Below are 17,034 nucleotides of genomic sequence, written 5' to 3' on the forward strand. Positions count from 1 at the left end.
ATTGTAATCCAGGAACAAAGTTTCATTCACTTTTGAGTGTTTTGTTTTTTATTTTTGTTTGTCTGATTTACTTTGGGGAAGAGGCTAAAAAAAGGGATATCAATCTCTAATTCAGTGCCACTAAAGTAGTCCTAAAAGTCCTACTAAAGTATGGACTTTTAAGCTCAGGTGTTTGTCCTCAAATAGCTGAATGGCCACTAAATATGAGACGTTCTGCTAAGTGGGAAATACACATTAAAATACAGAAAATGAGAATTTCTTCCCTTTTATCAAAACAAGAAGCTTGCTATTACTACACTTGTTGATTCAAATATTATTGAGCAAATTCTTTTCTCCTCCCAATTTGGTCTGTATAGCATGCCAATTCCTACTATTTCCTTTGCCTGGTTAGCTCAGTAGCTACCTATGAGCATCACACATTTTGAGAAGTAGATGAAACTTATATGTTTTTAATTTGGAAAGCCATTTTATAAGGAGTTTGGCAGGCAGGTGAACACTAAAGAGACTTTCCATGAATTGGGCACAATCTGAAAAAAAAAAAAAAAACACAAGGTAGGAAAAAGAAACTTATTTACAAGAATTAGAAATTTATCTGAAATAATAGCCTGATCAGCTGACTCAGAGTTAATGATTAATGTATGGGTCAGGATTTTGAAGAAAGGAAGAATGGTAAAATTGACAAAGGTGAGAGAGAATAGCAGATATAAAGATAGAAGAGTTACTAGATGGGAGGGAGTTAAGCAAGGTTCAATAAATTATTTTTCCTGTTGACTGGACTTTTTCTTTAAAAAGCAGTGTAGCTTTGCATACATTTTTTCTGTGAAATGGGGTCTTGCTATGTTGTCCAGGCTGGATTCAAACTCCTGGGCTCAAGCGATCCTCCCGCCTCAGCCTCCTGAGTAGCTGGGACTACAGGCATATGCCAGTATGCTCAGCTAAGAGCAGTATAGCTTTAATTATAGCTAAACTACTTACCTTTCATTTTCCTTTACGTATTTTATTTTCTTCTTTGGAATTTTTAATAACTAACCAGATGAATTGTTACAGTGTTTATTGGGTGTGCTGTAAGTAGAATTTTAAACATGCAAAGCCATCCATCATCCCTTTTTATGATCCTACTTAGCTGCCTAAGTGGCCATTGATTATCAAAGGTTAGATTTATAGGGTATACCCATATAAAAAGAATAATCACAAAATAATTAATTTTCCCGTATACCTTTTGATGACAAAAACAAAATAGGTTGGCCTATGTTTCTTGATGAGACTTTTCCACATGATGGTATTGGCTAGGCTTGGTTCTCTGATACATAAATACGGTGTCATTTTTTAAAATCACTTGCTGCAGTCAGTGTGAATCTTTAAGTAAATAGATGATTAACTTGTTACTTTGAAATGTAAATGTGTGAAATTTTAGATTAAATTAAATTAAATATCTCTATTCCGGTTTTAGAATTTAGTAATTCTCATTTTAGGTTTTTTTCTTATTTCCTGTTTAAGTGACAGTTATTAACATATCTGAACAATCAGCTTTGATAAAATAGTAATTTTGATTTGTTCCCTTTGGTTATTTATATTTGTCACAGGTATTGGTTAGGTCAGTCAAAAACCATGTGTTGAGGGTCTGCTATATGCACACCATTGTACTTAGTGTAGGATTTGTTAAGAGTAGAAATGAAATATTTTCAGCTTTAAATTCTAAATTGGCAGATAGATCTTACCTCTACTAATAGTTCGAATACAAATTTAATATGAATGAGAGTAAATCTGTATCTTGTGAATGAAAGGAATTTACTTTGTTGTGTACAGAGAAACCCATTTGCCTGGCTTTTGTCAATAATTCATTTGAATTTATAACCCCTTTTTTTTTTTTTGTGACGGAGTCTTGCTCTGTCGCCCAGGCTAGAGTGCAGTGGTGTGATCTCGGCTCACTGCAGCCTCTGCCTCCCGGGTTCAAGCAATTCTCCTGCCTCAGCCTCCCAAGTAGCTGGGACTATAGCCACGTGCCGCCATGCCCAGCTAATTTTTGTATTTTTAGTAGAGACGGGGTTTAACCATGTTGGCCAGGCTGGTCTTGATTTCCTGACCTCGTGATCCGTCCGCCTCAGCCTCTCAACGTGCTGGGATTACAGGCATGAGCCACCACACCCGGCCGAATTTATAATCCGTGTTAACAGTAATATTTTGCTTTTGTTTCCTGTCCTTTGTATTAAATACTTAAATTTGCAAAATCTGATACTGCTTATGGCATCAAGAACCACTTTGAAAGAAAAACTTTGTTAAAGTAGAAATGCTGTTAATTCTTAGGCGTTTTGAGGTCAGGCATTGTCTCTTGGTGGAATACCACCTTACTGATTAGTGCTAACATGAGAGGGTAATTATTAGACCTTGCAAATTAGCAAGTAAATAAAATAAAAAATATTTTATCACAAAAATTTACGCTGATTATGTTAGGCGAGTGCCCAATTTCAAATACTCTTTGGGTTTTCTGTTTGTTTTTGTTTAGTTTTCTTTGGTTGTAGTTCCCATGCTCCATATGCAGCTTTACTGTAGTTCACAGAAAAGGTATCACCTGGACATTGAAAACTCACCAAAATCCAGCCAGTACATTTAACTGGGCTTAGAGTGAAACCATTTGGGTGGTATGGAGGTATACAGAATGAAAAATCGGGGTGGAGGGTATGGGAATATATACTTATAATAATGTTTCATGGTATTTGGTAGTTATAATTGCTTAGGAATTAATATGAGTTATTAGGTCAAGAAAGAAAAAAACACTCCCCAAGAAAATAAAATTGCATTTTCTTTTGGAAAGAACCACTTTATTTTGCACCTTTCTTTTTCTTTTTTCCTTGCCTATTTTTCTTTCTTTTTTTTTTTTTCTTTTTGTTTTAAAGATATTTGGGCTATAGGGTGTATATTTGCAGAACTACTAACGTCAGAACCAATATTTCACTGTCGACAAGAGGACATCAAAACTAGTAATCCTTATCACCATGACCAGCTGGACAGAATATTCAATGTAATGGGATTTCCTGCAGGTACACATTATTCATTTTTGTTTTTGTTTTTAAATAACTGTTGTTTGAACTTAGATGTCTTTGTTGGAGAGGTATATATTTTTAGCTGATGGAAGCTACTTTTACTTGAGTCTTTGTTTTTTGACTTGCATTTATCGAAGATCCGTAGAAACAGCAAAATTTGTAGAGTTTACTTATTGGCATGAAAATATTTATGGGTTTCCTGAATTTCAAGACTGTATTTTTGTTTCATCTTATTTTACTTTTTTGTTTTGTTGTTTAGTATTTGAAATGATAAAATATTTTCAATATCTGTATTAAAAAGGTACCTTTAGCTCTTACTAGTAGAAACTATAAATGAATTCAGTAGTAGGAATTTTTTTCTGGCAGCACGTATAATACTGCCACTACTTGGTATTCAAATATAAATTTTGAACCTTATTTTATTTAGGGCACTATACAGAATCACGTTATATTGAATAATAGCATTTAAGTCTTCTCTTAAAACAGTCACAATGTGGGTGAGAGTCATAGTACCCTACGGTGAGTTAGCCTGCTGTTTTGCAACAGAGAGATGGTTTACATGTATCCTATCCCTGGTATTAGATCGCTCCAACTGTGTCTCAATCCCTAGTTATACTACAGAACGGTAATCACCAAAAACTGCTCAGAGGTCCAGAATAATGAGAATTTGTTTAAAACACCTAAATTTTGGCTAGTCAAGTACTTAGTAGCAAGTGTTTCTTATTAGGAGTATTTCTCAGGTCACTATAAACTCAAGACTAATAGAGATAATACCTGAGACTTTTAATTCTACATTCCCTTGTAAGAGTGTTAATTATCAGTAAATGCAGAATAACTACACAGATACTGCCTTTCTCCAAAATTGGTCACCAGTTTGGAGAAGACTTCTGTTGTGATGAGAATTTTATTTATTCAGTAAATATTTATTGAGCACCTGCCATGTGCCAGGCACTGTCTTAAGTAAAAAGTTATTGATGATGTAACAGACATGATTATTGCCCTCTTGGAGTTTGCATTGTACTGCTATATGTAGAATGTTTAAAAAGTAGGTATGGTTTGAGTAGAGACAAAAGAATTCTGTTTTCTTTCTGCTTCTGAATGTGTCCACCATTTCTGAGCCCACGGGAAAGGCATAGCTTCTGTGAGGAAGTAGATGTGGTGAAGATATCTATCAGCGACTCTAAATGTGTGGTTCAGAGGTTAGGGTGGTTTATAAGGAAGCTTGGAAAGCAGGCAGCAGAGGTTAAATTTGACAGCTAAAGAATGAGAATCCATAAGTTCTTGAGTACTAGAGACATGATTTATGTTACATTTTAGAAAGATTTAGTAAGGTGGTGGTAGGTAAAAATCAGTTAAAAAGAGCTAATTGAAGTCAGAAACCAGCTGTAGCAGTGCTGCAAACAGAAAGTAAGAGTGATGATAAGGATAGAGAAAAAAGGGCAGATGGAAATGTTTTATAGGAAGTGTATAAGCAAGGGAAAACTAAAGATTATCTTAAAATTTCTAGCTTGAGAAATTGATAAAACAGAGAAATTGGAGCAAGGAAATAGTTAAGGAGAAAATTCCATTTAGGAGTGTAGTGTATGTTTAGTTTACAATATGTGATGTCTTTGGAGGATAGTTACCAAATATTTTTACAAGTAAGTTCAAAGAAAAGCAAGCCTCTGAAGGCCATTTAAAAGCTAAAGGTTTTGCGAGGCCGCAGTAGACGGATCACCTGAGGTTGGAAGTTTGAGACCAGCCTGAACAACATGGAGAAACCCCGTCTCTACTAAAAATACAAAATTAGCTGGGCATGGTGGCGCATGCCTGTAATCCCAGCTACTCTGGAGGCTGAAGCAGGGGAATCGCTTGAACCTGGGAGGCAGAGGTTGGGGTGAGCTGAGATCGCACCATTGCACTCTGGCCTGGGCTGTTAACAAGAGCGAAACTCCATCTCAAAAAAAAAAAAAGCTAAAGGTGCTGTTAAGCTGCCTGTGACAGTCCTTTGCACCTAGTAGACTCTCAGGAAAACCCATTGGCAGTGATGGAGAGAACACATTATGTAGCATGTATTGTTTGAGCAACTCGGATGCCAGCAAAAGTAGCTGAAACGTTTTGTACTTAACGTATTTAGGAGCTGGGGTTGTTTTGGGTAATGTTAACCAGACTAGCCAAGGTACCAGCCCACTTATTAATATACTAATTATATCCTACCCTATTGTGCAAATAGTTATTACTCCTTCTTCCATTGATTGCTTATGTAAAGAAATATATTTAACAAGATGAAAGGAGGGGCTGTATCATAAAAAGAAGTATAGTTTAAAGCCACTGAGGGGAAGATCTTAGATTTCTCATTGAAGAAATTGATTGCTGATTTAACCAAGAAATTTGGTAGAAAAGGGAAAATAAGCAGTTTTACTAATAGAAATAGGACATTTAATAAGAGAAATAGAAATATTTATAACTTATTCTTCTCTAGTGACAGAAATTGAGGCAGCTTATAGTAAAACAGAAAGTTTGCAGTTTAAAATTTAAAATATAAACAGATATATAAAGTTATATAAGGGATAAGGAATTATGTTTACACTTCAAGATGTTTGCTGTTGCTGAACATTTATTTGAAGACAGCTTTTTTGTGTGGAGGTTGAACGGATAGGAAATGTAATGAACGTGGTAATAACCTTTTTAAAAATTCTGGAGAATAGGAACTTAGGCAACATAAAAATTTATCAATGTATTTCACAGATAAAGATTGGGAAGACATAAAAAAGATGCCTGAACATTCAACATTAATGAAAGATTTCAGAAGAAATACGTAAGTTGGAAAAAAAGAGACTCCTTGTTGATTTTTGCTTTACCAGAATACTCAGTGTAAGACTGAATATTCAACATAATAAAATACTCAATATAAGATTACTCTAATAAATAATTTTACTTATTTACTCTAATAAATATTTTTCATGATGACAGTCTTTGTTTCTTAAGATGCTTAAATGATTATATACAAAAGTGACTAATATCAGCAGCTGATTTGGATATAAAACAAATTCATGTCTTTCCATATTGACTACTTTTTGGAAGCTAGACATTAGTGAGAAGTATCACAGCTGAATAAATAAGAATCTAAATAAATAAACTTTGGTAATAGCCACTTGCTTACCAATCTAGGTTACAGTAATTTTAAGCAGGTTTTAACAGAGAAGAATGGATATTTCACCTGTTTACAGTGCAAAGCCAGGGATTGGGAGAGTTTAGTTTATATACCTATGACAAAAGTATTTTACACTGATTGGTAAGGCTGAATTAAACTTTTGACCTGGATGTTATTTAAAATAATTGTTAAAATATAATTCATGTGAAAAAAAAAAGCTGTTTAGTGTCTGTTATTCATGAAATTGTCTTACATTTAATCGTCGGTATCCTTTCAAAAGTAACCATTATGGATATTGAATGAAACAGAAAACTGATTTAATTCTACTCGTTTTATGCTCATAGTGTTTTCAATATATATTTTATATCAGTTATGATCAAAATAATTCTCATCAGAAGGACTTTAGCCAATGTACAATTAACCTCAAGTATAATATAGCTATTTCATAGTATTTCTCTTTCAGGTATACCAACTGCAGCCTTATCAAGTATATGGAAAAACATAAAGTTAAACCAGATAGTAAAGCATTCCACTTGGTAAGCATTGGATAACAGTATTAATGAAATGCATTTTTTCCTTAATTGACTAGCCCAACTGAGGCTTTTTTGGATCAATTTATATGGTTACTTAGCTAGCACTCAGAGTGCTTTCATGGTAAATGCAGAGATCTTGTTAGTGCATACCAATAAAGACAATAAAATATTTGCTTTTCCAGACTCATATCATGGTTTGACAGACTAATGTTTGGTCACATTAGATTTTCTAAAGATAGCGATGGTAACAAATCTGTCAAAACATTTATAAAATTACATGTATTGTTTTTTGTCTGTTACTTTAAGATTTTTAAAGTGTCAGAGAAGTATCAAGAAGAAAATACTTCTCACCATTGATAAATAGATTGTTTTGTATTTCAGCTCTTTGAAAGACTGTTTACAAAGTTCTTAATTTCCAAAATACCTCTTATAACCTTAAATGTTAACAGTCCTTCAGCAATTATATATGCTATTTGATTTTCCTTGAAGAATGTGATAGATGCCATATTTATCAGTGTGTAATGGAAAAATGATTTAACCTAGAATCTAATTTAATCCATGCACTAACAAGGTAATTTGTGATGAAATTATATTGAGCCATTACCAACTTTGTTTACAATAAAATTTCCATTGTTACAGCATAATAATTAAAAATGTTTTTTGTTTTAGAAAAAGGTTTATAACACATAGAAGGGGAGTTTGGGGAAGCAGGTTGTACTTTGCTTGGCTTAAAATTCTTTTAATCCTTATTCCTATGTTCTTAAATGGAATTCTTTCACCTTGAAGAGGTTAACCTTTCCTTTATTTCAACCAGGCCATTTGGCAAACATTTCTTCTGTTCTTCTTTTGTTTCTCCTTTTTCTTCTCTTTCTACTGCTTCTCCTTCTGTATTTTCTACTTACTATTGTATCAGTTCACATTTTATATCATATATTTCATATCTTAACAGCAATTTAAAAAGTCATCCTTAACCTGTCATATTACCACACAATGTATTAGATAATGGTTTATTATAATGTACTTATAGTAGGACCCAAATTAGAGGTTTAAGTTAGATCCTTCAAAATTATGGACTTACTGATTCTAATAAAATAATGATAGTGGCAGAAGATTAGAAATCATGACTTAGGGGAATTATTCTTCTCCTTGATTCCCTGCTATTCATTATAGTCTAAGATGACTCTGCCTACCATCACCACTAAAACTCTAGAGATATACCTTCCTTGTAGCTTATGTGCTTGTTTTTACCAGGGTGACCCATCTTAATTGGAGGTAATCTTGAGTAGTCCCTTAGGAAAGCCCTATTATAATTCCATTAAAACTATTGGGTATTTTCAATAGCAAATTCAGGCCTTTCCTTTCAACCCTAAAAATAAAATTGTGCTTTCTCTGAAATATCAAATCATTAAAATTAAATTTTAATCTCACCATTCTAGCGTTTTATTTGCATCTTAAAATATGTTGTGTCGGCCTGGTGTGGTAGCTCACGCCTGTAATCCCAGCACTTTGGGAGGCGGAGGCGGGTGGATCACAAGGTCAGGAGATTGAGACCATCCTGGGCAATGTGGTGAAACTCCTAAAAATACAAAAAGTAGCTGGGTGTGGTGGTGCATGCCTGTAGTCCCAGCTACTCGGGAGGTTGGGGCAGGAGAATCGCTTGAACCCAGGAGGCGGAGGTTGCAGTGAGCCTAGACCGTGCCACTGCACTCTAGCCTGGCAACAAAGCAAGACTCTATCTCAAAAAAAAAAAAAAAAAAAGTGTCCTTTTATCCTGTAAAATTTGTCATCTCTCTTTAAGTCTTTTTTGTTGGAGACACAGTTTCATTGTGTCACCAGGCTAGAGTGCAGTGGTGTGATCTTGCCTCACTGCAACCTCTGCCTCCCAGGTTCAAGCCATTCTCATGCCTCAGCCTCCCAAGTAGCTGGGATTACAGGTGCCTGCCACCACACCCAGCTAATTTTTGTATTATTAGTAGAGATGGGGTTTCACCATGTTGACCAGGCTGGTCTCGAACTCCTGACCTCAGGTGATCCACCCACCTTGGCCTCCCAAAGTGCTGAGATTACAGGTGTGAGCCACCACACCTGGCCTCTCTTTTAAGTCTTAATGTGTCTGTTAGTTCATTGGTTTTCAAAGTGCAGTCTCAGTCCAGCAGCATGGTATCATGTAGGGCCATGTTGGAAATGTAGGCTTTTGGCTCTTACTCACATCTACCAATGAGAAACTCTGTGAGGAGGGCCCAGCAGTCTGTTTTAAGAAGTTCTCCAGATGATTCTCATGCATCCTAAAGTCTGAAAGCCACTGCATTAGATCAGAGTATAAACTAAGAGACCACATGTTAGAATCCAGTTGAATGAACTATGTTTTAACTAAAAAATACTGAATCTTCACATTAGCATGGCATTTATAGCAATAATAACAATAATAGCAAGCACTTACATAGTACTTTCTTTATGCTAGGCACCATTATAATTGCTCTTCATATATTAACTCATTTAATCCTGAAAACAACCTGTGATAATAGTCACCATTTTTAATCTCCATTTGACAAATGAGGTAACAAAAACATTAAGGTAACTTATCCAATGTCACGCAGCTGATAAATGTTGAGTCAGGATTTGAATGGAGCAGCCAACTTTCAGAGTCTCTACTCATCACACAGCTCTGTACTTTATAAGTTGTGTGTCACCATTTTTATTTAGACTAGAACAGCACTGCACAGTACCACTTTCTGTGATGATCTGCACAGTTCAGTAGCATAGCCACTAGCCACATTTGGCTCTTGAAATGTGCCTGGTGTAATGGGGAGATTGACTTTTTTTTTAAATTCAGTTTTGATTAACTTGGATCTATATATGAATTGCTACATGTGTTAGTGTATTATGTGTGTAACAACAGCTTTTTTATCTTAATAGAAAAAGAATAGAAAATACACGAATTTTGGTCCTGTTCTAAATTGGATAAAGCAATTTAGATAATGGGGGTGGGGATCATTTGTTTAGTCAGAGAACATAAACAAGAGTAAAACAAGTGAGATTATGAAACTGGAATGACTAAAGTGTGAATTACTACATTAAATTTAACAACTAGGAGTTTTGTTGTTAATTTGGGGGAATAAATATTTTCCAAATTGTGATGTTATTCACCAAAAAATATATATCCTCTTCACATATGTGCTGAAAGATAACTGTGAGAAGCAATACAGTCATGTTTTTATGATTTGTGATTTCAGCTTCAGAAGTTGCTTACCATGGACCCAATAAAGCGAATTACCTCAGAACAGGCTATGCAGGATCCCTATTTCTTAGAAGACCCACTTCCTACATCAGAGTAAGTGGCCTAGTTAAGTCATCAGCATGAGGGAGTTTTTGGAGTATGCTTTCTTCTGGTTGTCAACTCTTAAGTTGCTCCTCCTCTTATATGGGAACCCAAGGAAATCCTTTATGACAAGCAAAAATGAGCTTTGCTGATTAAAGTGTCATTTAGGGGCTTTCCAGTTAAGAGGCATTCCTGTTCATCTCTTGCTTTATGAAATGCTGATCACATTAGTTTCAGCAGTGATCCAGCTATTCAGTGACAGGTTGGTTATGCATGCTGTAGCTCCTTACTGTCTGCAGTTACAATTTCATGTTCCAAAATTACAAATATTCCCAAATGTGTTCCCTATACCATCTTTTGTTTTGTTAATAAATGTAGTAGGAAGGGTAAAACAAAAATTGTCTTTGAATGGTGACACATATTTCAGCTAGAATCTATATTTTGGCTGTATTAATAGAAGAGTAATGCTGGGATAAAAGAAGAAAGCTGAATCATACTCGATGATTATTGATCATTTGTATACAGCTCAAGCCCTCAAGTAGCCTGCTGTAATGTTACTAGTTACAACGAAAAGATTGATTTTGTCACAGTTACATGAAAGGTGCTTATATTTGCAAATATGGAGACAAAGTTCATCTTAAAAGATTAAGATGAGAATCTCCTAAATGAAGCATTTAGAATATTGATTAGTATACCAGAAATAGTTTTTCTTTTTCTTATGATCAGCGTTTTTGCCGGTTGTCAAATCCCTTACCCAAAACGAGAATTTTTAACGGAAGAAGAACCTGATGACAAAGGAGACAAAGTAAGTGTTAAAGTACTGTTAGCAGCTTCTTGTTTCGTGAATGCCTCCATAACATTTTCCGTTGTGGGTATATTTTGTTCTCCCTCTGAGCTGAACTTTTTCTGTTTAACCAATTGAGAAGAACCAGCAGCAGCAGCAGGGCAATAACCACACTAATGGAACTGGCCACCCAGGGAATCAAGACAGCAGTCACACACAGGGACCCCCGTTGAAGAAAGTGAGAGTTGTTCCTCCTACCACTACCTCAGGTGGACTTATCATGACCTCAGACTATCAGGTATTCCGAGTTTATTTTGTATTGACTGCATGTCAGTGTTTACATACGGGTTTATGATCGTGGGAAAATGTGATTTAATTGAGAAATACTGACATCTGTATACCCAGGGAAATACATTAACATGAAATGTTACTGGCATGGAAAAGTACTTACAGTGGTATGGTAGCAAGGGTTTAGACTTTTGAACCAGACTTGGAATGATCAAATACAAATTATGCCATTTATTAACTGTGTGACCTTGGACAAGTAGGATAATATCTCCTGGTGTTTTTTTATCTGTAAAATGAAACTAGTAAAACCTAACTTGCAGCTGTTGTCAGATTAGACATGAAGTGTCTTGACACCTAGCTTATGGTAGGAGCTTGATAGCTATTGTTTTGGAACAATATTCCACAGTGATTAAGAACATAGGCTTTCAGATCCCAGTCTGGTCACTTACTTCTCTGTATCCTTGAGTAAGTGATTCAGATGTTCTCAGTTTCCATTTGTAGACTATGGATAATGATCAGTGTGAAGCTGTAGTAAGGATTAAATGAGATAACTCTGGGAGGTTAAGTGTTGTAGCCATTTCAGGAAACTGAGGCTTGTAGAGGTTAAATAACTTTCACATGGATCCCCAGCAAGCTGTAGATGCAGGACTCATACTTTGATCTGACCACAAAGGCTGTTATGTTGCCTACTTAGGGATCCTATCATGGCATTGTCAGTTATGTTGTGGAAAGACCCTCTTTGAAAATTGTATACCACCTCCTTTTCTCTTCTGCTTATTCTAACCATATTCCCAACTACACTAGGGTTCAGTGTGGGAAGGATACTGAAAATTTGACCAATTAGAATTATTAACACAAAAAAAAAGAAAGAGAGAGAGAAAGAGATGTTATTAAACTGATAAGGTCCCAAGTGCTCATTACTGTACTTTCAGAATTAGGTATTAACTCTTTCCTTTGGTTAGGGGAGAAGTCCAGCCCATCACACCATGGAAATCACTGTTGTGTGAGTCGTAATTCTCTTCCAGTTAGCTAAACAAGGACACCAAGGGCAGACAGCTCTGGGAGTTGTTGGTTCCAGTATCTTTTTCTTCCTTTCCGGATGGGTAGAGTGCATCTCTCTTGGCCCACGAATGTGTTTGCACACTAAGGTGATGGCATCCTTAGAAGGAAGCAGAGCAGTGCTCTGACCTTCGCTTCTGGAACTGAGAAAATGATGCCATGCTACTTTGTTGGTGTGATTGTTGTGGTTGGTTTTTTGTAGATGAATTTTAAAATAGTATTTGTGACTATCATTTCATGTGTCCACTCTTTTTAAAAATGTTACCTTTGCTAGGATTGGCAGAATTTGGAATGATATGTCTTATTAAATATGCTTTGAAAGAGAGAAGTAATAAGTTCTGGTTAATCTTTTATAGTGTTTGTCTTGGGAGCAAATAGTATGAGAGAGAGGTGTGAGAATGGGAATAATAATCTAACAGATCAAAATTAGAGAACCCCAAACCATCACATTCTTTCTCTTTGTGCCATTTTAGAATTGAGAATACCATCCTTCTTATATGTCTGTGGTTATATTTTTACTTTTGTATATAAACTTGTAGCAGAAAATAAGATTCAATAGTTTAAAGGGGCCAGGCACCGTGGCTCATGCCCATAATCCCAGTGGTTTAGAAGGCTGAGGGGGAGGATCACTTGAGGCCTGGAGTTTGAAATCAACCTGGGCAACATAGCAAGACTCTGTTCCTTCAAAAAAATTTTAAAAAATTAGCTGAGCATGGAGGTGCGTGCCTATAATCCTAGCAATGATTATACCATTACACTCCAGCCTGGGTGATAGAGTGACACCCTGTCTCAAAAGAAAAAAAAAAAATAGTTTAAAGGGCATAAAAATGTATTAATGCCAAAGAAATGGATTCTGTGATACCTTCTCCTATCATACTCATTTTTATTCTTCAGTCATGTGTGTGGGGGCGAGTTTTCTACTGAAGAAAGCATGTAAATAAGCTTTGAATTTTTTATGTATACATCATTAAGTTTCTGTGTAAACATCTCAAGCAAATTTACCAAGTAGATACAAAACAGCATAAAAAGGGGTTACTCCTGTAGAAAAAAATGTATTTGCACAGCATGGTAATAAGCCTAGGCTTAATATTATTTACTAGCAATATTTCTGACCTTCCTCAAGAGAAGAGGATGTTAAAATATTTGGGGTTTTTGTCTTTGAAAGTTAGTACATAGCACAAAACCTATACATCCTTTCTTCCTTGAAACATAATGACACTTCAGTCACATATTGGGATTGAGCTTCCCCTAGAAGCACCTGAATCACACTTCTCCCTCATCTCCTTTCCAGCGTTCCAATCCACATGCTGCCTATCCCAACCCTGGACCAAGCACATCACAGCCGCAGAGCAGCATGGGATACTCAGCTACCTCCCAGCAGCCTCCACAGTACTCACATCAGACACATCGGTACTGAGCTGCATCGGAATCTTGTCCATGCACTGTTGCGAATGCTGCAGGGCTGACTGTGCAGCTCTCCGCGGGAACCTGGTATGGGCCATGAGAATGTACTGTACAACCACATATTCAAAATGTCCAGTAGCCAAGTTCCACCACTTTTCACAGATTGGGGTAGTGGCTTCCAAGTTGTACCTATTTTGGAGTTAGACTTGAAAAGATAGTGCTAGCACAGTTTGTGTTGTGGATTTGCTACTTCCATAGTTTACTTGACATGGTTCAGACTGACCAATGCATTTTTTTCAGTGACAGTCTGTAGCAGTTGAAGCTGTGAATGTGCTAGGGGCAAGCATTTGTCTTTGTATGTGGTGAATTTTTTCAGTGTAACAACATTATCTGACCAATAGTACACACACAGACACAAAGTTTAACTGGTACTTGAAACATACAGTATATGTTAACGAAATAACCAAGACTCAAAATGAGATTATTTTGGTACACCTTTCTTTTTAGTGTCTTATCAGTGGGCTGATTGATTTTCTACATTAATCAGTGTTTTCTGACCAAGAATATTGCTTGGATTTTTTTGAAAGTACAAAAAGCCACATAGTTTTTCCAGAAAGGTTTCAAAACTCCCAAAGATTAACTTCCAACTTATAAGTTTGTTTTTATTTTCAATCTATGACTTGACTGGTATTAAAGCTGCTATTTGATAGTAATTAAATATGTTGTCATTGATATAAACCTGTTTGGTTCAGCAAACAAACTAAAATGATTGTCATAGACAGTGTTTTATTTTTCCTGTTGGTGTTGCTGATTTGTGAGCATGCTTTAAGATGAAAAAAGCATGAATGATAACTTCCTTAAAAAGGTGCGGCATCCAATTCAAATATTTTCGTCCTGATTTTAAAGCTGGTTGGTGTAGTGCTATTAAAATTTTGTTCAGTTAATTTTCCTTTTGAAAACTTGTTCGCACGTTGTTTAGGGTGCCCTTACTTCAGCAAAGGAGAAGGAGTAGGAGAGCCTTAGAATTTTTGAGGAAAAAAAAACCTATAACATACAATGTACTGTATCAAACTATTTTACATGAATGACACAAGTATTCTGAATAAAAAATAATTGAACATTGTTAAAAACAAGGTGTTATGTAATAAATTTATTTTTCATAAATCAAAACATGGAGTCAGCTGAATTTTTTATATGTACAAAGGGTTTTTGTTTTAATTTTAAAATGTGCCTTAACAAGTAGCCTCTGAAGAAATCTCTTCATTTTTCATTAATAATATCTATGTGTCTGTCTCCATAATGGAGTACTGACTTGAGTCTTAGATATGGATCCTTTTTCCTGTTACACTCGGTACCATAATGTAAGATATGAAACACAGACACCTATCTAATTGGAAGATATTGGTGAGCCTTCAATCGCTGGAATAATTCCTAATTTATTCTGTGTTGTACTGAGAAGGATTTGACTGTTGTATCCCTAATAATTCGTTTTCCTCCTCCAGAAAATACAGAAGATTAGGAGAAAATACTTTTTTTCTTAAAAACCCAACTCAATGATATAAAAACATTCTAAAACAAAATAACTGAGGAATCTCTGTCCTTATAGGCGTGACAGTACAGTAATGGTAATTTCTAGGAGCTGAATTCATGTTTCCATTTTAAGTACTCCTGCCCCAACGCATTCTCAGGATGTGTGGATCTAGTTATGAGTTCCCCTCCTGAGCCCTCAGGAGCTCCCTGCCTTCCATAGTTTGGTCTGGGTTTTTTTTTTTTTCTTTCTTTCTTTTTTGAGATGGTCTCACTCTGTCACCAGGCTGGAGTGCAGTGGTGCGATATCCACTCACTGCATTCTCGGCCTCCCGGGTTCGAGAGATTCTCCTGCCTCAGCCTCCCAAGTAGCTGGGATTACAGGTGCCCGCCAGCATGCCTGGCTAATTTTTGTATTTTTAGTAGAGACAGGGTTTCACCATGTTGGCCAGACTGGTCTCGAACGCCTGACCTCAAGTGATCTGCCTGCCTTGGCCTCCCAAAGTGCTAGGATTACAGGCATGAGCCACAGCGCCGAGCTGATTTCTGTAAATTTTACCTCTTACCGTGCCTTCTTATTTCCCGTCCATTCTCATTGTTTTCTAATATTTCTCCCTGCCGTTAAAGCTGAGGTTTTTCAAGCTTAGTGGATATGAGAATCCTCTGGAGTATTTTTCTGCCCTTCAGGGAGGGCTACTCTACTGACATGAGTTTCCTATGTGAATTTCCAAAAGCGAAACCCATTCTAGAGTGGACCGTTCCACTCTAACGGTACAAGAGCCTGAAGGCTCAGTTCTCAGATTTTTGTTTCTCTGTCTATCCCCATTCCCTGAGTGATCCTGCCCCATCTCCTCTCCTGTCATTAAACATGGAGGTGACCATTGAGTGTACATCCAGCTAGCTTTCTCCCTGAGCGCCAGGTTCCTGCGTTTACTTGCATCTGTGATAAGTACCATCCACATCCACGTGCCTGCCAGCATTTTCTATTCCCTCCCCTGGCTTTATTTTTCTACATAACACTTAGACCTGACTGATGACATCTGTTTGCCGATTTTCTGTTTCTTCCCAGTGGAATGGAAGCTCCCTGAGAGCATGGGTCCTGTTCCATCTTAGACCTGGCTTCTTGATCTACACTTGTGCCCTGGGTGCTGCCATCCAGGCTTGTGACTTTAATAGGCTGATAATTCCCAGACTTCTAATCCAGACCTCTCTGTCCTGTCTGACTCATTCCTACATATTATCTAGACTGAATCTTTCCATGTCCAGAAAGGTGACTCCAGCCTCCAGCCACCGCCTCCTACAGACTCAACCAGCTAGAGGAGGCAGAAGGAGCGCTTGAGCCCAGAGGGTTGGCACCCTCCCCCCTTCTGGCTGTCCAGGCCAGGCAGCAGCCCTGGCACCATCTCTCACACAGGACATCTGTTCCATATGCAAATCCTGCCAACTGTCCCTTGAAAACATATCCTGAGTCGCTCTGTCCTCACCACCCGCACTGTACCACCCTCTACCAAGGCACAGCCTTCTTTCCAAGACTGTTCCAGTAACCTCCACCCTTCTAGTCTTCACACAGCATCCTGAGTGAGCCTTGGGCATGGAGGTCACATCACTCCTCAGTCACGTCACTCCCCTGCTGTACCCAGAAGTCCTTAGTGTCCTGGCCTCCCTTCCCTGGTTGGTCCCAGCCTCTGTCCCTCTCCTCCCAGTGGCTGCACTCCCACTCCACCACTCTCCTTGCTGACCCTCAAGCATGCCAAGCACGTTTGGTCTTAAGGCCTTTATGCTTGCTGCTGTCTGCATCTGCCTCCAGTGCTCTCCCCAGCAAGCTTCTTGGTGACATTTTGGGATCTGCTCAAGTCTCATCTTCAGAGACGCTCTCCCTCTCCGCTTTAAAAATCACAGCCTGATGCCAGGCATGGTGGTTCATGCCTGTAATCCCAGCAATTTGG

The 17,034-nt window shown here is 37.2% G+C and overlaps 1 protein-coding gene across 7 annotated transcripts in view; it reads left to right on the forward strand.

Annotated features, from left to right (window-relative positions):
• CDK8 (cyclin dependent kinase 8) overlaps window positions 1–14,731 on the forward strand; it is a 153,805-nt gene extending 139,074 nt beyond the window's left edge. For 5 of the 7 annotated variants that reach the window (XM_002824103.6, XM_054528831.2, XM_063714865.1 and 2 more), the window contains 7 exons: window positions 2,895–3,038; window positions 5,769–5,838; window positions 6,638–6,710; window positions 9,941–10,038; window positions 10,753–10,831; window positions 10,950–11,108; window positions 13,449–14,731. In XM_002824103.6, the coding sequence (XP_002824149.1) occupies window positions 2,895–3,038; window positions 5,769–5,838; window positions 6,638–6,710; window positions 9,941–10,038; window positions 10,753–10,831; window positions 10,950–11,108; window positions 13,449–13,574 (749 nt within the window). In that variant the 3' untranslated portion in view covers window positions 13,575–14,731. The remainder of the gene's footprint in view (window positions 1–2,894; window positions 3,039–5,768; window positions 5,839–6,637; window positions 6,711–9,940; window positions 10,039–10,752; window positions 10,832–10,949; window positions 11,109–13,448) is intronic. The other 2 variants (XM_054528832.2, XM_009248510.4) reach the window with 1 other exon arrangement.
• Window positions 14,732–17,034: the final 2,303 nt, after the last annotated feature.

The sequence above is a fragment of the Pongo abelii genome, chromosome 14 (genome assembly GCF_028885655.2).
Source record: "Pongo abelii isolate AG06213 chromosome 14, NHGRI_mPonAbe1-v2.0_pri, whole genome shotgun sequence".
NCBI classification, from domain to species: Eukaryota; Metazoa; Chordata; class Mammalia; order Primates; family Hominidae; genus Pongo; species Pongo abelii.